Source organism: Doryrhamphus excisus, chromosome 5, assembly GCF_030265055.1.
Source record: "Doryrhamphus excisus isolate RoL2022-K1 chromosome 5, RoL_Dexc_1.0, whole genome shotgun sequence".
Classification (NCBI taxonomy): domain Eukaryota; kingdom Metazoa; phylum Chordata; class Actinopteri; order Syngnathiformes; family Syngnathidae; genus Doryrhamphus; species Doryrhamphus excisus.
The window spans coordinates 17,365,355-17,388,109 of NC_080470.1; the positions used below are offsets into that span (position 1 = coordinate 17,365,355).

At 41.5% G+C, this 22,755-nt stretch overlaps 1 protein-coding gene across 30 annotated transcripts in view; it reads right to left on the reverse strand.

Moving 5' to 3' along the window:
* The window catches only part of adgrl2a (adhesion G protein-coupled receptor L2a), a 141,159-nt gene that overhangs the window by 37,333 nt on the left and 81,071 nt on the right, over positions 1 to 22,755 (reverse strand). For 23 of the 30 annotated variants that reach the window (XM_058074170.1, XM_058074177.1, XM_058074169.1 and 20 more), the window contains 2 exons: positions 21,020 to 21,034; positions 16,707 to 17,507 (listed from right to left, as the gene is read on the reverse strand). In XM_058074170.1, the coding sequence (XP_057930153.1) occupies positions 16,707 to 17,507; positions 21,020 to 21,034 (816 nt within the window). The remainder of the gene's footprint in view (positions 1 to 16,706; positions 17,508 to 21,019; positions 21,035 to 22,755) is intronic. The other 7 variants (XM_058074193.1, XM_058074198.1, XM_058074176.1 and 4 more) reach the window with 1 other exon arrangement.

The window sequence follows — 22,755 nt, forward strand, 5'->3', positions numbered from 1 at the left end:
TAGTTTTGCAGGTGATGTATCTACAAGTGGTTTGGATGTTCGGGCTTAATAACAGCCTTGTCATAACAACCTTGTCATATACATGAACTGTCAAATACTTCATTTTTGTTCTGCATTTCTTTTTACTTGAACCCACTTTGGACTAAAATAAATGCATAAGTAAATACAAAAAAAAAGAAAAATATCAGTGCAATTCTCATGAATTAGTCAAAACTGCAGAAGCATGATATGCTGTGCGGGTGCACCTTAAGGTCAGCTCATTAGTGTGCCCCCCCATGGTCCCAATGTGGAATATATCAAGTATATACATAAAACTTTATCAGCCAGTCAACACCAACCTTCCGGTGGGCAGATGCCCTCGTGTACAGCCAAGCTTTAATGGCGTTCCTCCATAAGTAACACTTCCCAATCACCCCCCCACCCCCAACCTCATTTTTCCTCGTCATGTTCAACGCTCTAATGCGTATACTTCCAAATATCCTGTTGTGTAAATTGCAGCTAAGTGCTTTGTTCAACAAGCGTATTTGCCTTCCAGTGGACGATGGCTTATCCACGGCACTCAGTCTGTCACAGACAAAACAATAATTACAACATTCCTCCTAGCCGGCAATCACTCCTGCCTCGCAGATTTTGGAGGCACGGCATGATTGCGTTTCACAAAACGCTTCTTAGTGTTGCCGTGCTGCTTCCACATCCATTTCACTGTCTGCAACTCTGATGAAGCAGGTAAGGTGCAGTCATTCGCTGCAACGCCTCGAGCCAAAACAATGCGCTTCGGTCCCGGGAAAGCCAGAAAATAGTTCACTCCTTATGTTTAAGGGAAAACGAGGAAAAGGCTTTCCAGGTGATATCGTAACCGCCATGTATCCCACTGGACATCATGCGATTGCTATCACGTTCTGAGAATACATTCATTTCCATGCCTAACACTGTGATGGAAGGGTTTGGCTTTTTTTTTTCTTTATACAGAATTACCAATTCAATGATTACGTTCTAACTGTGGGAAAACCCTCCATTTTGTGCATATAATCTCCATAATTAGGACGTTTATTGAGAGAAAGCCGGTATCATTTGTCCTGCAGTGGTTAAGCTAGTCAGAGGGAAACATCGCCTTGCTGGAGGAGGACTTCTTTACATGAAGCTTAGCAATGCTCACTCACGGTGCAACCGTAAATAGACACTTACACATTACAGTCATCCCTCGCTACGCCATGGCTGAGGCGGACACGCCATGGTTGAGGCGGATACACCATGGCTAAGACAGGCATGCCATGGCTAAGGCACGCCATGGCTAAGGCACGCCATGGCTGAGACACACACGCAATGGCTGAGACGGACGTACTTTACAGAACAGGAAGCAAAAACAAGAAACATTCCCAATGCTAATGTGTGTGAGTCTAGATTACATCTACAAAGTCTAATTTTCTGTTATTACTGTATATCCATGATATTGGATAATACGAGGATGAAGGTGACTGTAGGGGTGTTATTTCATGTCTAGAGGGCTCTAATAATGTTAAAAAGCAGATTTAGAAGGTTGTATACATGTTGTCTATGCTACAAAAATATTCCAATATTCCACAAGATAGAGAAGCGTCTTACTACTTTAACAATAAAAACACGTTCAATACCTCAATATTTTGGGCATAATATTCAACCAATCAGTGAAAAGATGCTAAAAAAAAATAGGTTGATTGTGCGATTAAGGCAAAACAGTGTGGAGTACTTGGAAACTCATTTGTCGTCTAAAGAAGGAAAGATGACGGCAGCTTGAACACAAGTACAAAAAAATGTTTTGTATTCCTTGGTAGGATTCGATTAAATAAAAGAAACTTGATTTAAATATCTGTAAACAACATATCTCTGCTGCTGGGGTGTAAAAGGGGCAACTTTTACCAATGGTGGGGGCTGCAATTGGCATACAATGTGCAGGGTGTATCTAATTGCGTACATACTTTGATTTCCTCCATTAGGCGTCCTGCAGAGCGTGCGGCAAGAGGCGCTGCCCCGGCGTGCCAGCCGAGGCCCGGTCGCACGCAGCGGCGCAACCTCTGTCGTAAAAACATCGATGAAACAAGCTGACAGCGAGCCAGAGAAACGAGGAGGGAGTCGGGGCCGGGGCATTGAGGAAGTGCACGTCGAGATGATGACAAGAAAATTCCTCTCCAGTCGGAGACAAAGAAGACAGCTTCTGTCTTTGGGTGGAATTGGAGGAGAGACAGGAACACCTCTGTGTCTATTGCTCTCCATTGGATAATGAGGCTGACTGATTCCCTGTTTGAGGTGGGCTGCGCCCCCCCATGGCGAATAAGGCACCGTTGACCTGCAGGAACGTATCCGTGGGGGCAACACAGTGCAGCGCACGTCCACATAAAAGCCGCTGACATCAAGGCGGACATGCGGTAGCTGCTGGAGATGTCTGCTTTAACCTCGGCTTCCTGCCACGCATCCCTATCCCTGCATCCTTTTACTCAAAACAAAGAATCCAACGTCGACGCCGCCTGTCGAAACCCTCAAGTTGACAACCTGTGCTTAGCGTCCGCTCACTAGCGATACTTAAAGTAATGCCCTGTGATTGGCTGGCCACCAGTCCAGGGTGTACCCCGCCTCTCGCCGAAGACAGCTGGGATAGGCTCCAGCACCCCCGCACCGAAAGGATCGAAAGGACAAGATGGCGGGTACACGCACCCTAAATGAGTTTTCTCTGTCGGGTGGCAAGAGTAATTCTGCTCATTTAATTACTCTTGAATGTTTTTTAAACGTTCAAATTACTTCAGCGTTCTTCCTGGAATATTTTGAAATTATTCCCATCATATTATGAATTTTTCCCAAATCTAATTTTCCAAATATCACATCAATATCTGGACCGGCGCTCTACAGAAAATGTCCAAAGAGTATCCGATGATAAGATCTGTGGTCTCAATGGGTGGGGAGGTTTGAATCCAGACGGAAATAAAATGCAACTTTATCCGTCGTTCGGCAGCATGATTTAAGATAAAGGGGCTGGCGACTGCAGCCAGTAAATCACAGCGGCATCTGCTGTAATCCAAGTACATTCCTCTGGCATGTCAATTTTACAACTATATCTTGTCAACATCGTCCGGTTGGCCGCTTGTCAGGCTTACGGGGGGGGAGCCGTACGCTCCGCTTACATCTCATCGTAAAATACCTTTCGCTTGTTTTCACATTTACATGTTTTACTGCCGCCTGCTCTGCGGCCAATGAAAATGTAATTGAGTGTTGCATTGAGATATTCAGATGATTGTTTGCATTACTCCTGATCCAATACACATGCTGAGGAACAGCCCCCCCCCATTCTATCCCTTCCTTGTAAAAACCGAGTGTGTTTCTCACAGACCTTTATGAGGCAAGGAACCATAGTTGCTCACCTAAGTTGGAATCGTAAAGCAGGACAACCTTGTTTTTGAGGAAGCAGTTAGGCCCTGCAACATGGGTGCCCAAACTTTGACCCGAGGGCCATTTCCGGCCCATGGTTGTTTTTTTATTGTCAAAAACGAAAAAAATCTGCACTAATTTGACATGAATAAAGTCAAAATAATAACACAAAGAATCCCACCCTCGGCCATCTCTGTTTGGCTACAAACACGACTGGATTGAAGGCATAACCCATAACATAACTCAAACAGAAATGCGGTATTGAAGAGGAAGGTGTTGATCTCACTGCCAATTTGTGTCTTTGGGAACAGTTGGGTCAGGAATCAATCTTTCATTCATTCATTCATTTTCTATCGCTTATCCTCACGAGGGTCGCGGGGGGTGCTGGAGCCTATCCCAGCGGGGTACACCCTGGACAGGTGGCCAGCCAATCACAGGACACATATAGACAAACAACCATTCACACTCACACTCACACGCGACTCCAAATTGTCCATAGGTATGAATGTGAGTGTGAATGGTTGTTTGTCTATATGTGCCCTGTGATTGGCTGGCGACCAGTCCAGGGTGTACCCCGCCTCTCGCCCGAAGATAGCTGGGATAGGCTCCAGGACCCCCGCGACCCTCATGATCATAAGTTTTAGAAAATTAATGAATGAATGAAAGTCAAGAAAGCCTTCTGGATACGTTTTTTTGAGCCCTGTTGACATGAAATAGCATCCCTATATTCACCTTGAGACTCATATTACCCAACATAGTTGAAATAATATGAGTAAAAAACACATAAATACGAGATATGACTAATATTTTTAATATTTTGATGTAATATTTATTTGATGTAATATTTGTAAAAAAATATTTAATATTTCAAGTTTATTTTACTAAAATAATGTGATTTTTCCTCCTAATATTCCAAATTTTATTTTTAAATTTTTTCCAACAATTTTTTTTTCACTTTTCTTGTTGCTTTATGTTTTTTTTACAATGTGCCATGATCCAGTGAAAAAGAAAAGAATATAACTGTGGGCCAATAACAGCTTCCGAGCCACACTTTGGGCACTCGAATATCCGATTAATCAAAACAACAGATAAATCGACAGAGAAAATTGTGATTATTTGCGGCCCTATGCAAGATCGAACTTTTGTGGCGTTAAACACGGACATCCAGCCAAATGTTATTTAGTTTATCTAAATGGTGAAGGATTTCCCAGCTGAAAACATAAAGTGTCTTCATTAATGATAAAGTGTATAAAATCAGTAATAGTAATAAAAAGGCCAAAGCCTTCCATTTGGGATTTTTTAATGAAGACAAATCCTTCCTGTGTGAAAAAGAGGCTAATATAAATGCAGGGTTGGCTGCCCGGAGAGATTCATGCATAAACAATGCAGCCACTATGACCACCGCTGTTCCCGTACGTTGCGTACTTTGCCCGCCCGTAATCCAGCCAGCCGGCAGCACAATAATCTTATTACCTTTATGCCAGAGCTGGATTTAATTTAATCCAATAAAAGCTGCGAGGAATTAACCTAAAGGTATTAAAAGAGCCACAGAGATGTCTAAATGGACACGTTTAAGTCACGCTGCTGTTGGCTGGGAGTCGGACAAAAATTCCACTAAAGCGGGACAGGATGCTTGATGATCACGTCCGTGCTGCTCTCAGTCCGAGGGGAACTTCAATTAGTTGTCAAAGATTGTGAGCATACGCAGCTAATTTTCACCAAAGACTATATTGGTAATCTCATTGGGGCGGTTAAATGATATTTTGGCTGGATGGGACACACATACACACACAAAATTAATAATAAAAAATAAATATCATTTAACAAAAACAGGCACAAAAATGGACGAATCTACAGCAATGCTACAAAAATAAAGTCTAAATATTAAGAAACAAAGTTGTAATCTAATGAGAAAAGTCAAAATATTACGAGAATGTTGAAAAGTTATTAAGAAAAATTCAGTCGAAAGTCGAAATCTGAAAGAAAAAATATGTTGTCTTGTAAAAGTCCTAATATGATGAGGAAAAAAGCGCAACAAAATAAAGGTCGGTAAATAAGTAATAGTAAATTGGATGGATGGATGGATAATGTCAATAAATTATGAGAACAACATTTACAAGAAAATTGAAATAGTTGGGAAAATGGTAAAATATACAGTCACACCATAATGAAAAACAAAAGTAGTAATCTAACGAGAAAATTAGCAAAAATAAAATGGTAATATTCTAAGACAAAACAATGTCAAACTGAACTTGAAACATTAAAGGAAAAAAAAAGTGTTTTTTTCTTAAGTCATTAACACATTTATATTTGTAAAATTAGACAGGGGAAAATATACTATTATGGAATTAATGTCAAAATATTATGACAACAAAATTTACAAGACAAAAGTATGAATAGTTGGAAAGTAAAAGTAAAAAAAAACAGCTACAATTCTACCACAATAAAGTCAAAATATTAATAGGAAAAAAAAACTATTAATATTTCCATCCATCCATCCATTTTCCTTGCTTATCCGGAATCTTAATATTTTTTCTTATTTTTAAACAAATAAAGTCATAATATTATCAGGAAAAAGAAATATTCTAGTAGCATAGAGTTGAAATATTATAGGAAAAATAATATATTAATGTTGGAATATTATGAAAAACAAAACAAAATAGTTTGATAAATTCTATAGTATATTATTTATTATGTATTTTTTAATTAAATTTTGTTTTTTCCTTTCCTTTTTTAAAATGTTTTTTTTTAGTAAAGTTCCTTGTAAAGATTTGCACTCATGTCCAACTAATCCCAGATAGCGGAATTTAAAAATACATCCCAAACAAGATCGAAAGGTTTCTGGAGGATAATCCTAATCTTAACTCCATTTCAAAATCACAGTGAAATTGTGTGTGTGAGGTTTTTTTTATCAGTATTGTCTATGACTCACTATTTTTGGACGTGCTTTTTTGTCATTTTTTCCCTGCAATTATTACGATTACACAGCATAAGCCTGCATAAAATTCCCTGGTAAATTCTAATGAGACTTTGTCGCATGGCGTAATCTCCTGATGCGATGCAAGGAAGCTTAGAAGCTTTACCTCCTTGTTCCCATTCTGTGAAAGACTTACTGTACTTTTTGTATGCTCTCGGGTGGTAATCGCCTCCTAATGGGGTAGGAGTTTGGAAAGTATAATAAGTGAAAGGAACCTCAAAGAGGGACATTTCTGACATCGGAGAAAAGCCAGGCTTTGTCTTTATGGAAAGGACATTGAGAGCCTAGTAGCTGGATGACAAATGAATAACCCCATCAGCGCTGAGGTCATGCAGCATAGAGTGAAGGTTAATTGAAATAAGGTGTTGAACAGTGGAATCAAAAAAAAGAAAAAAAAAGAAATGTGTAAATCATTTCCATCTCGACATACCTTTAATTCAGTCCTCTCTGGATATAACCCAGCACCTATGGTAGAGCGGTGCTGTAATTCGTAATATGTTTGTGATGCATTTTGATGTCTGCCAATAACAGCAATAATACCCGAAGGAAATTGGATTACATGTCTTTCACTCGCCGCTGCATTTGCAGATGTGATGGGGGAAGAGTACATTTGATTGCTTGCAAATCAACAGGAAATATGAGGAAGGCACAGCAAAAAAAAAATCAAATAATTTCCCATGAGCCATGCCCATCGGCGTTGGGGCACAATGTAGGTGACGTATGGCGCATGTTTATGTCCCTGGGAACATCACCTAATAGGTAATTTGTCTACTATAAGGCCATCAAATGATTACAAATTTAAATTAGATTAATCACAGGGTTCCTGGGGATTCATTTAGGAATGGAATATTTTCCACTCTGGTATGGATGGTTTGGGCTTATCTAAAACACAGATGACACATTCATAAGACCTTTCACTTGGAACAACAGGCACCCTGTTTTTTTTAATTAGTCTCCTGGCTGAGACGCCCAGCCCCCCGGCCAATGACTGGATGAAACCAGACAAACAGTTAACTGGGACCGCCTCCACAGCAGGCATATGAGGAAGTTTCACTTTAGACGCCACTTAGAGCTCGCCAAGACCTTGGCCGATGGGTTGACCAGTCTCTCCAGTGCTGGCATTGTCATTATTTGCATCTACTCATTTTAATATTGGATTGCAAAACTTACTTGAGACTATTAGCATTATTTCACAGCTGGTAGAGCAAACAAATCAGGGTGGACAGGGTGGAAAAGGGCAGGTTCGAACAATATTATTAATTTTTTGTTTTGGTTTTCATATTGCATAAGTAAAGAGATTCAAGAATGAAAGGGCTATCAGAATCCCAGACTAGCTACGCTCCGCGTTTATGTCGTATTTTGAAACAAAAACTCCTTCACTTGATGCCGGTCATCTGTTCCATCACGAAAACCTGTGCATGCGTGGATTTTTTCTGGGTACTCCAGTTTCCTCCCACATTCCAAAAACATGCTAGGTTAATTAGCCACTCCAAATTGTCCATAGGTATGAATGTGAGTGTGAATGGTTGTTTGTCTATATGTGCCCTGTGATTGGCTGGCCACCAGTCCAGGGTGTACCCCGCCTTGAAGACAGCCTGTCGGGATAGGCATACCCCCAGCCACCCTAGTGAGGATAAGCGGCATAGAAAATGGATGGATGGATGGATGGAAAGCTCCCGTCGACTAGGACAAACGTCTGTTTAGCATAGGACTGATTATTTTCAATTAATTGAAGGTTTGTCGTTTAATCGAATAATCGGTAAGGATCTAGACGGACCGAATCAATATGAATTAAACACAAACGGTGGTTTGATCCATGACATAACGGAAAAGAGACAAAAATCACTGTTTTCCAAAGTCATCTTGTTTGGGTTTGGTCTAAAACCCAAAGATAGTCGGTCTGCTTTCATGGATGCCTAAAAATATTCACATTTGTGAGGCTGAAACCACAGGATATTTACATATTTACATTAAAAAAAATGAATCCAAGACCAAAATAGTTGTTGATTAATTGCGTAAGTGATTAATCAGCAATTACTTGTTGCAGCTCTGGTTTAGCTTGATTGTGGAGTCTGTCACTACCACATCAACTGTACTTGGACAAAACTACCCCATATATTTCAGTGACTTTGAGCTATGGGTTAACTGTGTTTGAATTTGTAATGAGATTAATAGCGATCAATCCAGATTAACGCATCGATTTTGAGAGCCGTAGTCAGTTGTCTGTAATATACATATAAGAACACATACACGAGTACGCAGTGATCTCGACCATGACAGCAAAGTATAAGGAACAGACGCAGCAGCTGCCAGACTACTACAGCTTGCCCCCCCCCCCCCGACCCCCCCTTGCAGCTTTGCTCTGTACTGTACGTGCCTCAAATTTCAAGTATTAACTCAAAGTGTGCCAAGCAGACTGATATTTAATGCTGTGCAGACAAGGGTAGTCGGGTGGGTGGGTAAGGGGGTTGGGGGGGGGGGTCTATTTCAAGCCTGACTGTACATGACACAGACGTGCATGCACTATACGCACCTTTTGCAATAAGACGTTGTGCACGGACGCAGATTAGCGAGGACAATAAGGGCCGCACGAGTAAATCTCTTCAAAGGCGTGTGTCGGGAGTGACAGGGGACCGATGTAAAGTCTGAGTAATAATTCTTTTAATACGCCTTATTTCCCTCTCAAACTGGAATCAAACAAGAGACCGCGGATCCCCTCGGCTGTAAAGCTCAGTGAAACTATAATCACGTACTCCGCTCTCTCATGTGCAACAACTCTTTTGTGAATGTGTCATTCGACCAAGTTGTATTTAGCATTGGGCGAATGTCACTTGCCACTTGATAATTCGAGAAAACATCCTGAGGTGTTTTTGCGTGAATGTGTGGTATGGGGGGGGGGGGGGGGGGTGTCAAACGACAACTGGCCTTTATGCCTTCCGATGTTCCGTGCTGGAAGAGCAGCGGAGATGATCATCAGATTTCAGAGGAAACAGATGACCCTCTCACCTCACGCACGGAGGATACGCTGAAGCCGCCAGACATCGGGTGGGGTGGCGGGGGGCGTCCAACATAACACAACATCACAGACCTGTGAGCAGCACTGTAAATCCCCATCGTGGGATTTGACCGACCCCAATCCTCCTCCCCTTGATCATCGCTTCAGTTAACTTCGCCCCTGCATCGTAACTTAGCGTGACGACTTCACAATTTGAAACCTGCTCAAAAAATGTTATAGCTGGGTGAAGTTGGCCTTCACCCAGTCATTCCTTCACATCGCTCTTCCTCCTAGTCTCAGCTACTATCTCCGTAAGCTGAGATGAAACTTTACCCATCATGTGATGTGTGCACACCAAGTGGCAACTTAGATGCCTTCAACATGTCGAGCACTCTAGGTCACTTGGGAGGGGGGGGGGGGGGGGGGGGGGTTCGACACTACGGATCTGATGACATATGTGCATTTCAAAACCTTTATTGGGGATGGGAACATTCTTGCATCAGTCGTTTTCTATGCTGCTCATCAATCCGCTGGACTATCCACTTTATTTGGGGGGCACACCCTGGTATGATCACCAATTAGTTACCGGACTCGACTATAGTATAGAGACAAAGAACAGCAATAGAGGAAAACGAGGGTCTTGTGTATTTGGCCACAGAAAGAAAACGGATCACTGCGGCAAGGTATAGATTTGAGTATTAAGTCAATGTCTGGTGCTTAGGCAAGGCTATCGACAACATAGTAGCCTCGACACACATGGAATACAGGCTGACCACTTACAAGAAATGATGCCTTGGAGTCCCGAATGGCAAGCAGAACCAAGTAGGTACTGCGCAGTGGAACCTCAGTTCGAAAATGACAGCCAAACACTAGCCACGTTTACATGGACCCAAATATTCCAATTCCATTCAGGTTATTTGCTCAAACGGAAAGAATGTAACCTTTGTATACACCTCATTCCGAAAGAAAAGTGCCAATCCGAATGAATATATAATCGGATTCCCAGGGGTGGAATATTCCTTTCCCCAATCTGATTGAGGTATCTTGTACCCGCTCAAACGGAAAGTTGTCAGGGTGCGTTCTTCTTCGTGATGTTTTTCTTCTTCTGTTGTTTATTGGTGGTTGGCAATCTAAACCCTTCTATACGCCATTCACAAGTCCAGTTTTATTAAAAAAGAAAATATATATCTATATAAAACATGTTATAAAATATTAGTAAGATTGAACTTTATCTTTTCCTGTTCCCGGGTGCGTTCTTTCAGCGAATGTTGGGATATGACGTAACACGCAGCTCGAGACGTTCTTCGATTTAAAAAAATGGAGGTGACCAATCGGCACTGGACTGCTGCGGAAAGTTTGTTTTTCATTCAAACTAAATTTCAAGACCGAATGAACGAAAAACTGGCAATACGGAGTTATTCCAACAAGTCAAAGAAAAACTCGAGGAAGTCGGTATCATGTGATGTTGGTGTTTACGCTTGACTGGGCATGCCCCATTGACTATTCTGGTTGATTATAGCGGCGCATGTAGACACGCAATTGGAATATTCCTTTCCATGGATACCATTGCTTTCGGAAAGGTCATTCGGAAAGAGAAAAACTCCTCATGTAAACGTGGCTACTGACATGTAGGAAAACCGGATAAATTTTACTTGAAAAAAAACGAGAACCAGGCTGTGCAAAAACCACCATATTTGAAACTGACAACCGTTTCACCTTCAGACCTCCAGTCTCTAATGGATCTTACATCCTTGGACCATGTTATAAAGCCAAGTATCCAGGAGAAGTCAAACAAACAGAAGGTCAATCAAACCCGCAGCCTTTTTGTAGTGAGGCACCAGTACCAACCACTTAATCACAGTGTTTCCCAAGAAGGGAAAGCCCCTTTTTTAAAAAGTTTAGGATGGAGTAAACAAACGGAGAATGACTGGTGGTGATACATTTAGATTTAAAACTGGCATTGCAAGAAGAGTCGCTTCAGTTAAAGCAAAACCTTTGCAGCACAACATTCAAGTTTCAATGGAATTGTTCCTCTCTATAAAACTCTCCCACCATTGAGTAAATATTTTTCAATGTGAAATCTTGACATGCGTGAGAACCTTCTTTGTACATTTTCCCAAAGACACAGCTCAGGACTGACTTAAATCCTGTCATTTGGTCCGCAGTGGTCTCATTTGGTATGATTTGAACAGTCTGGCTGTAGGCTTTACGACTTCACTTCGGGATGGACGCCAGCAAAAGCACATTAAATGACCGATGTGTGTACTTGTGACTCCTGAATGAAAAAGACAAACAGTGTCAGAAACTGAGGTACAGTAGGAGTCCATTTCCTCGGAGGTACAAGCAACACTAATGGGCTGCGAATGATTCAACACCCAGAGAGCCATTTTTAGCATTTTTTTCCCCAAGCTATTATTTTCCTAAAATAAAGCTGTACCTTTTAGAGTAGCCTTAAAATGAAAAGTCCAGAAAAGAGCGAACACATGAACAGAAACGAGAAAAGAGAGAAAGCGAAAGGCGGACAATAAGATGGTGAGTGAGAACAATGGTAATGGTAATGGTTTTATTTCATTCATCACCCCTGCCCTAGAATTTCTTTTACTCCATGCTTGTTGGCTTCACTTTTGAGTGAAGTAGTCCTCAAACAGTCGGTTTCCAAGTCATCTTGAATGGAAAAATTGTCCTGTTTGCTTCTATGAGACGCTCAGATGGTTGGTTGTCATGGTAATGATAATGGTAATGGTAATGGTTTTATTTCATTTGAACATGCATCAGATTACAATTGAGTGCATCCCATAATCAGTTCACAGTTCCACATGTCCAAAAGGAGTAGGAAGAAGCAAAGCTTATTAAATCCTACCCCTCCATCTGGTACTTTTACATTCAGTAACAGTTACATTTGTTCACTTCCTGCATTCCTAATATAGTTTTTAATTTTAATTTTAATTAATTAAAAAATTTTCTGAGATCATATTTCTCCTCTCTTGTAGAGAAGTATTGGATGACATTTTTAGCTAATTGGTTATTTTTAGCCTCATGCATTATTTTAGCTGTTTGAAGATTAACTATATCAGCAAGTTGAAGTATTTGTGATTTTAGAACTAAGGAGTTAGTATGTTCTCTGTAGGCGGCATTATGAATTATCCTTACTGACCTTTTTTGCAGTACATTTAGCGAGTGAAGATTGCTTTTATAGTTGTTAACCCACATTTCCACACAATAAGTAAGATATGGTAGAACCAGAGAGGAATAAAGAGTGACAGCAACAAAACAAGGCCGAGAAACAAAACCAAAAAGGGTGATTTTCCACATCAGTGCACACTCCTTTTCTCACTCCTGTGTGCACTTGGACAGCTGACATGAGGTTATGGAGAGAAGGGGGGCGGGGTGTTGTCGAGGCAAACAATCAAATTGTCCGCTTTAAAACGCATCTGAATGCGTACTTGCTGCTCTCCCGCGAGAAGCAGGAAGTCACCTCAAAAGTCTTTCTCTGTTTTCCCTGGAAATGCTTCCATGGGAAGTTTGACCTCCGTGTAAACGCCACGGAAGACAGGAACACATCACAGCAGTGCTTATCAGAAAGCTTTATATTCATCAAACGCTAAGAGGATCTCTGGGGTAAGAGCTTGTCTGTGCATCTGTAACAACGCGGCATTTGCACGTTGTAAAGCACTCCCATTACACCTAAAACGGCGGGGAACTTTTTAGCCCGCATGGGGAGCACTGTAAAGTAATTGGCCAAGCACAGTCATGAGCCTCGCCACCCCGTTTTTGAATAAATTGGGTCTTTCTCCTCCCTGCTTGCTTGCAGTTGTATAATTTGAGGGTGCTTCGCCGCTTGTATGCAAATGTATTGACATTTCAGCAATTAAAAGAGGAGGTCTTGATTTGTGTGGGCATTAAACGCGGCGCCAGGGGCTTTTGTATGGGGGTGATTCAGAATTTAATTCTGCAACACGGGATAAATAAAAATCCCTCCAAAGCTCACCTGTGTCCCATCGAGGCAGCAAATATAGGCAGTTTGCGCGTATTTGTAGTCGAAAAAATGGCTTTTGATATGCTTACTCAACAGTTTGATGCCACACATCAGAGCTCGGCGTGAATAAACGACCCATAGAATCGCCGCATAATGAGATCTCCGTGAGAATGGCGCATTTAAATCAATTTAATCATCTCAGTTAGAGGAATATGTTATTTTCCGAGCTCCCATATGCAAGGAAAGGAACAAAGACACAAGGACACATGTGCGGACATGAGTGGATTATAGTGCTGCTGGTCAAAGAACTGACCCACTTCATGTCCACTTCCAGCCGAGCCTGCTTGTTGGATGCGACCCCATCCACTCCCTCGTAATCCGACAGGAGATGATCTCGCCTCAACATGAGCGGCGTTATTGGACTCGAGCAGACCCGACTGTCTGCCGCAGAAGGTCCCAACATCACTTGGATTCCATGATGAACCAGTAACGTGACGTGTTTGTGCAACTTGACAAATGCGTTCAAAGGGACGAATGGGGTGGGCGTGGAGTGGAGTGTTGAGCGCTGAACACATCAGATACCGTAACCGTATCTCCCCGTCTTGTGTGCTGTGATTAAAGCACCCAGTTCATCGTTTGTCTGTAGCTTACCATCATCATTACCTTCATAATTGCCCATGTAAGAATAATTTCTGCATAATTACATGTTAACGCATTGTCATCAGCATTTCATGGCTCCGGCAAAGCCGCAATATTATTGCTGTGTCTTTGTACATCATTGCTCAAAAGATGTACCATTGTGAGGGAGGCAATGAGCCGAGCGTGAAGATATCGCAAAGAGGCCGTACAGCGACAGGCGGAAGAAAGTGCCCATCATTTATGTGTCATCATCGTCATCGTCATCATCATCATCATCATCATCATCCATGTGGGAGGACAAGTTTACTGACATCTTGATGATCATCTCAGACAATTCTCCCCTGCGCTCATCGACTGATTTTCAACATACGTACATTAGTCGGCAGCAAGAACACACAAACGCATCATTTGTTAGAAAGTCCTCACTGGCATCAATACCAGTCCTTGTACGATGCAGTAGAGGAAAGCAAATGTTGTGAATCCTTCGAAGCAAAATCTACTCAAATGTCACAGATGCGGGTTTGAATCCCGCAAATTGGGTTTGAAGCACTATCTGGAGTCTGATGCCGATTGTTATGTTCTGGCTAATTCAGTCATTGTCAATTATTTCCCGTCATGCCCCCACTGGGGTACAAACGGAACACGCCCACCTCATGAAACCAGCAAAAGGCAACCAACTGGGGAGCAGTGAAGCAAACAAGTAGGCCTGTCATGATAATGGATGTCAATTTATGGAAAGAAACCCCCCCCAAAAAAGTCGGTATGTATGAGCCTTGGATAAATTGACGTATAAGTCTAATGACAAGAGGGCTACAAAGCAAATGTTTAGCGCTAACATAGTATTTGGTTAATATTCTGCATTATACGTTGGTAGTGTATTGTCTGTTTCCAACCACCTACTGTGTTGCTGTGTGTGTATAGTTCTTTTGGATACCATCTATTGGCTCAAATGTGATGTGACGCAATGATCTTATTGATAATAGGAATTATTATTAAGTCAAAATTATTGAATATAACACAATTATCGATCAGCAAAATTTGTTATCATGACAGACCTACAGACAAGCATATTCAACAGTACAACAAAGTCATACATGTTGGCAGGTCTGCAGTGATATTGAAAGTCTTCCCTGCCATGCACACATACACAAATCTCGATAATTGTCATCTTTGCTGGCCTTGGCTTTGACTTGATTAATGTTGTTCAACTGGCTGAACCCATATTAGCCGCCCCAGCCCTACTCCTATCACTTCAGAAATGCACAAGCAAACACATTACCAAATACTGAGCCCGGTGATAATCTGTGGAAAACTTGCTTGACCTCCCTGACTCCTAACTGACTGCATTGGCCCCAACACAGACTTAGGACCCGGGGTGTGGAGGGATTAGGTTAATTACTGTTATTATATTCTTAGGATAAGGTCTATCACAGGTCGAGGCTAGCCCCCTTCTCAGCTTCCCCACAGCTAATTTAAAAACACATGCTTCTTATGAGACCCTGCATGGTTGATCAGTCTCTCATGCAGACCATTGAATCCTTACACTCCACCGCAGTGTGTGAAGTATTTATTTAATGGCCAGTAGAGATTTAGATTTCCAGCATCACTTGGGGGAACGAGCTAACCTTGCCCCGGGCCAGACTTTGCACCTGTCTGGGCATGTATGTTTCCAGGGCTGTGAGTATATCTCTGTGTTATGAAAAAAAAAAAAAGAAAGGCTTGGAGGGTTTCCCCCTGAGCGTTAGCACAAGGGACTCGGGGAATGCCCACATGGTAAACCTCCCTAAATCCCCAAGATACAGATTGTGGATGATAGGGTAAGTACCTTGAAGGTGTTGTTTACCGCAGAGCCCCAAAACTTTCTCAAACATATCAATCATGGAATGTTTTGCGATGAAAACTACTCACCTTTACATCAACAATGAATGGATTAGTGATCAACAATTAATCGATTACCCAATTAATTCACTTAATCATTGATTGAAAAATGTAAATATTTTCTGATTTCAGCATCTCACATGTGAGTATTTGTTTCATTTCCTTAGTCATCCATGAAAGCAAACCTATCTATCATCTATTTTATTTTAGGCAAAACAAGATATTCCCACACATTAGCTTTGACTCTGGAAAACAGTGATGGACTTTTTTTCGCCTCTTTTTTGATAATAAAGAAAAACGGAACAAACACAGTCGGTGGTTTTGTCTGTATTTCTTTGGTCTGTGATCGTTCAATTTCATTAATTCATTCATTTTCGACCGCTTATCCTCACGAGGGTCGCAGGGGGTGCGGAAGCCTATCCCAGCTGTCTTCGGCCGAGAGGTGGGGTGCACCCTGGACTGGTTGCCAGCCAATCACAGGGCACATATAGACAAACAACCATTCACACTCACATTCATACCTAAGGACATTGCTTTCCATGTTCCATGTTTTTGGAATGTGGGAGGAAGCCGGAGTACCCGGAGAAAACCCACGCATGCATGGGGAGAACATGCAAACTCCACACAGAGATGGCCGAGAGATGGCCAATTGAACTCTGGTCTCCTAGCTGTGAGGCCTGCGTGCTAACCACTCGACCACCGTACAGCCCATCGTTCAATTAAATATAATGGAGACCCGAATGCACTCCTTTGTTTGACATAGTTTTTTCGATGTCCAAGGGACAGAGAAGCAAACATAAAGGAAAAGAACAATGACACTGTAAGGAATAGAGAAAGGTTCTTACCATGAGCTGGATCCGGTGGTCCGAACTCCAAATTATATCTCAGGATGTAAAAATTATTCCACACATAGAGCTGGTTATCTCGCGGATTATAATCCACAGATGCAATGTACTGGTATTGATTGGGAAAGTGGATATCGACGTATTCCCCACGGTTCTGTTTGGTGTTGTAAATGTAATCGATCATGCTCTTGCTGACCTCGCTCTCATTGTCTTCGTAGGTGGAGCGAACCACATAGAGTACTCCACAGGCCATGAAGGCATTGGAGGCCGAGCGTTTATCGTAGGTCGTCTCCCACGTCGCCTCAAAACGTAGCGTGTAGGGGTTCAACTGGCTGATGACGATCATGCCGTTGTTCTGCTCAGTGGCGTAGATCACCCACAGGCCGTTCTCATCTACCGCCAGGTCGATGTCTGTTTTGCCACCCCACTTGTACGGCGACGTGTCGTGGTAATTGGCGTTGTTGATGATGGCCTCCCCGCTTTTGATTCGAGTTCGCAGGTCAAACTTGACAATATTGCGGGTGCGTTCTTTGTTGAAAAACACCGCCCCGTCATAGACCACGAATCCGGTTCCGTCCACCCGGTGGGGCAGCTTGTAGGTTACCGTTTGCCGGGCATTTTGGAAGTCGTCCAGGGAGGAATATTCGATAAGAGTGTCTGTCCTATACGGAGTCCAAGGCATGAAGTAGATCTTGTCTGCAGCTTGCAGTGGATCTTTGCACCAGGCGCCAGCTTGTTGCTCCGCTTCGAACTGAAAGGAGGGCTCGCTGACGGCTTTCAGAGTCCCGGGACAAATAAAAACTAGTAATAGAAGAAAGTAGAATAAGAAGCAGAAATGTTAATACGTCATCAATAGCACCATGCATGCAATATCAAAACAAAATCTATCTTATGAGTTGTCCACAATTAATGAGGACAGACATGTTTAGAAGTAGCCTGAAACAACTACAAGCTATTTCCGATATTCACAAGCAGTACAAGGATTTTGGCTTAGTGCATAACAATGACACAAAAGAAATAGGAAGGTTGTCAAGCAGAATGTTGAAATATAAAGAAATATAAAGAACAAATGACGGGAAGAGAAAGGAAACACAACTCAAACAGTCCTGTAATTAAAAGAAATAAAGCCAACTAAAGTGACAGACATGAGACGTTACGAGAGAGCAGGACTCAGCCGTCTGTCAAATACTCGTCTCACCTTTTCTACGGTAAAGACCTGAGAGGCTTGTCATTAGCAAGTGATGCAAACGTCACAACCACTACTAAATTTAAATAACTTTCTGTAAAGAGTCTCTTGAGGTGTTTTGGTTCTGGGTTCTAAGGCATAAGAATCAACAGAGAAAGAAGCAGCACGTGGTCAGGTGAGAAATAATGGGAGGTGAGAAGGAAAGAGGCCTTGGAGAAAAAAGGGGACAGAAGAAAATGACAGTTTCAACTGTTACCGAGGCATGCTATGGAAAAGGGGTTTGGAAGCCAGGCAAATTTTGCTGAATGGCAAAAGCATCCAGGCAGAATGAGGAGAAAACAAGTCAGCCAATGTACCCCACTTACATCTTCCCGCTGCCTGTTTGCTATCTTTTCTTTACAGTAAGTCTTACGTAATACTTAGTGGACTGTGAGTATATACAGTCAAACCTCAGTTTTCGAACCCCCCAGTTTTGGTATGATTCAGATTTCACCTATAGGTTTTTGTACACTGTCCTTATACACTACCGCTCAAAAGTTTAGGATCACTTGCAAATTTATTTGTTTTCACAATTTTTTTTTCCATTTCACAAACAATGAAATTGAATGCGATGATTTTCAGAGAAGGATGTACATTTTTGCATAGAGGCCTACTATCAACAACTGTCAGTCCTCTGCATCAATCTCCTGGTATGGCTGCTAATCCAAGTTCATCATTTTATAAGGCTAATAGATTATTAGAAAATCTAAAAATCCCAACTAAAACTAAAATCTCTTACCATGCTGTTAACTACTCCCTTCAGAGAGCAGCACAAACTGGGTCTAACAAGGACAGAAAAACACTGCACAACTGTGCAAGAAGACAAATATCTGAGAGTGTGTAGTTTAAGACAAAGACGCCTCACAGGTCGTCACCTGGCAGCTGCACTAAATAGTAGCCGTCAAACACCAGTGTCAGTATCAACAGTGAAGCGGCGACTTCAGGATGCTGGACTTCATAGCAGGACTGCCAAGAAAAAGCCATGTCTTAGACTGGCCCAAAACATTTCCAAGTGATCCCAAACTTTTCAGCGGTAGTCTACATTATTGCCCCATGTAGTGTTATTCCGCAGAATCAGCTGCCCAAAGAAAGGATGCTTTGCTGACTTGCTGCGCCAGGAATTTGATCAAGAATGTGAGAAGGACTATCAAAGAATTCCCCAACAAGAGTCTTTAAATTGGTAAAAATGACCTTGAAGGGAATTGAATCGATCACAACTGGACTCTTCAGGTTACGTTAGAAGATGTGATGCCTGTTGATTTGATTTTAAGCTCAATGACTAGGTGGGACACACCCCTGTCTGACTAGGTGGGGCAGGAGTTGGCGGTTGGTTCGAATTGGTATAAACTGCGGACCACATCACAGTTATGGTCGCCTCCAGAGAGCCGCATCAGGGGGTCTTAGAAGACATTTTGCCTCTTATCCATGGAGGCTTCAACAGTTCAATAGTTCATGCACAAAGACTAGATAGGATGGTGCAAGATCTAAGCATTTATTATTTCAGGTCGAGGCAAGAACCAATCAAGGTTTCACTCATTGGTAGTGAAAAATTAAGATACAGTGAAGTGAGACCTCTGTATACCAATGAAAGTCTTTCGGCTGGAATGAGAATAATCCCAACCAAACTACCACAAAAACTCCAGTTTCCGAGAAAATTGACAGAGAAATTGGCATGCATTGTTTCCAGGCTTTCCAGCCAAATCTGACCCCCTGTGCTAAAGGTAGAGGTTTGTCCAGACAAAAACGGTTTGGTGCTTTTGTGGTGTGAAACGACACTCATTAAAATGCAATGGAGTTTTGGGTGGTATCACCCTTATTTATTATTAGAGATTGAATATTTTAGGGGGGTGGTAGTGTTTGTCCCAACGACTCATTCGGCATCAACTGACAAGCAAAATGTCTTCCAAGACAACCTGAACAAACCAGTCGCCATCGATTGGACGCCCTGATAATGTAAAACAAACGTTATTCTCTGTAAAGTGTATTTTCTTATTAACATTTTTCAGTGTCTGGAACTGATAAAGTTAAATCTACAAGTTTTCATACACTACCGCTCAAAAGTTTGGGATCACTTGGACATTTTTTTGGGCCAGTCTGAGATATGGCTTTTTCTTGGCAGTCCTGCTATGAAGTCCAGCATCCTGAAGTGGCCGCTTCACTGTTGATACTGACACTGGTGTTTGACGGCTACTATTTAGTGCAGCTGCCAGGTGACGGCCTGTGAGGCGTCTTTGTCTTAAACTACACACTCTCAGATATTTGTCTTCTTGCACAATTGTGCAGCGTTTTTCTGTCCTTGTTAGACCCAGTTTGTGCTATAAAGAAATTTATAAGTGATCCCAAACTTTTGAGTGGTAGTGTGCATTTGATTTTTCATCTGACCTTTTGGGACGGATAAATAACCAAAATGGAGACACCACGGTAGAGTGAGCCATCTAATGCAGTTAATTGACTGCACACAGTGCTTTACGTGTATGGACAGTACATACGTGCATGTGTGTGCACCTTTATACAATAACAAAAAAACATGCAAAGGGATGCTGCAAGTCATTTTGCATACATATTTAAAGCGCAGCTCACTTTGAGGTGTACAATCTGTTCTTCTCGTTTGGGTATTATTTGACTATTGTTATTACTGAGCAGCCTGGACAGGCGGGCGTACCAAATGACTGACCAGTGCCGCATTCCTTAGTTGCTTAGCTTAGTTTTACCGAAGATGAAATATTTACATTCCATTTTCATTGTATAATTAGTCTATTGTTGACTTAGCTGAGTTAGACTGAGCAGCCAGGACAGACGTGTGTTCCAATGCTACCAGTATAATCATATTTTTCCCATTTGACATCACTTCTGTTTTGGCATTAGAAAAACGCATGATAGCAATTAAACTCCTCATTTTTTTTTTTTTTTTTTTTTTTTTGGGGGGGGGGGGGGGTCAAAATTTTTGGTTAAACTCTTCAAGGGGGTTCGAATTTAGAGTTTCCACTGTCGTCCACGAGTTTCGTAGGAGCCACCACAATAAGAAGTGTACAACTCGATGTCACAAAACAAAAGGAGCTAGAGGGTTCGGATCGTGTCTGTTATTTACCTTTTTGCTCCACTTCTATTTTAAGCGTTGGAAAGAGAGAATGAAAAGGATGGGAGGAGGGGGGAAAAGATTAATATGTATTCATGTTCATCTCTACGGTTACACAAGCAGACAACTGGTGACACAAACAAAGATGACTTGATCTAATCAGAAAAAAAGAGAAAGTCAACACCTCCTTGTGTCGGTCCTGTTTTAGATAGAGACATCCATTAGAACATTAGAACATGTATATGGACAGTAGATCCCTGCTATTCATGATGGTTGCATTCTGCAAAAAAAAATATGTGATTTGCTTACAAATTTGCCTGGTTGAGAATGCCGACTCGCGAATATGCAGGGACCCACTGTAGTTGTATCAACATGAGATAAAAAAAAAGCTAGTTTTGCAATTGCTTTACAGCAGTGCTGGATGGATTATGAGGATTATGAAGTTTTTCATGTCTGATTAGTACTCAAGCATTTTCAATTTCAGTCTTTCTGTTTGAAAATGTAAGACATTTATTGCACCTAATTGTTGGATCAACTGACTATTCAAGTGTAATTTCCAGCATAATTATATTAGCGTGTGCCAAATAGGTTTTAATTAAATTGTGCACTACATGACTGCAGTCAAAGAAAAAATGTAATCCACCCATCACCGTTTTACTGCTGCTTAAAAAAATACAGGCGCAAAACAACAGGGACAAACATGGACCGACAACTTCACTGTCAAGATCTATTTTAACGCTCACACACTTACCAAACTTATACGGGTACAATATGTGAAAAAGGATTCATGAACATTTAAAATGTTGTGTACCTAAATACAAGAGGAGGAAGCAGGTCATTAGTGGGAATGAATGGAACACAAAATGTTCAATCATTTATTTGCCATGCATGTTAGAACATGCATCCCTTTGGATTCTGCATGTTTAATCTAGCATGATCAAGGCCTTTTCAATGCAATCATGATAAGGAACAGTCACAGTGCGTCTTGTACCTACAGTGTGTATATGGGTGCCTTTTAAAATGCCATCTTATACATTTGGTATTAAATACACTCAGCAGAAGTGTCAACACTTGTTTCTGTGGCCATTTATCCTGAGCTGAAATATATAAAATTTTAATTACACTACCGCTCAAAAGTTTGGCATCAATTGGAAATGTCTTTGTTTTGCAAAAAAATAAACCAATTTTCATGCATTACACAAACATTTGTATCTATTTCACAAACAATTAAAATTAATGAGATGATTTTCAAAGAAGGATGTACATTTTTGCATAGAGGCCTACTATCAACAACTGTCAGTCCTCTGCATCAATCTCCTGGTATGGCTGCTAATCCAAGTTCATCATTTTATAAGGCTAATAGATTATGAGAAAAGCCATCTAAAAATATCTAAACTAAAACTAAAATCTCTTACCATGCTGTTAACTACTCCCTTCAGAGAGCAGCACAAACTGGGTCTAACAAGGACAGAAAAACGATGCAGACAAATATCTACGAGTGTGTAGTTTAAGACATCTGGCAGCTGCACTAAATAGTAGCCGTCAAACACCAGTGTCAGTATCAACAGTGAAGCGGCGACTTCAGGATGCTGGACTTCATAGCAGGACTGCCAAGAAAAAGCCATATCTCAGACTGGCCCAATAAATTTCCAAGTGATCCCACATTTTTGAGCGGTAGTGTATGTACAAAAAAATGCATAGTTCTCTGAAATCTGTCACCCATTTGAAGCGGCGTTACGGCCAAAATT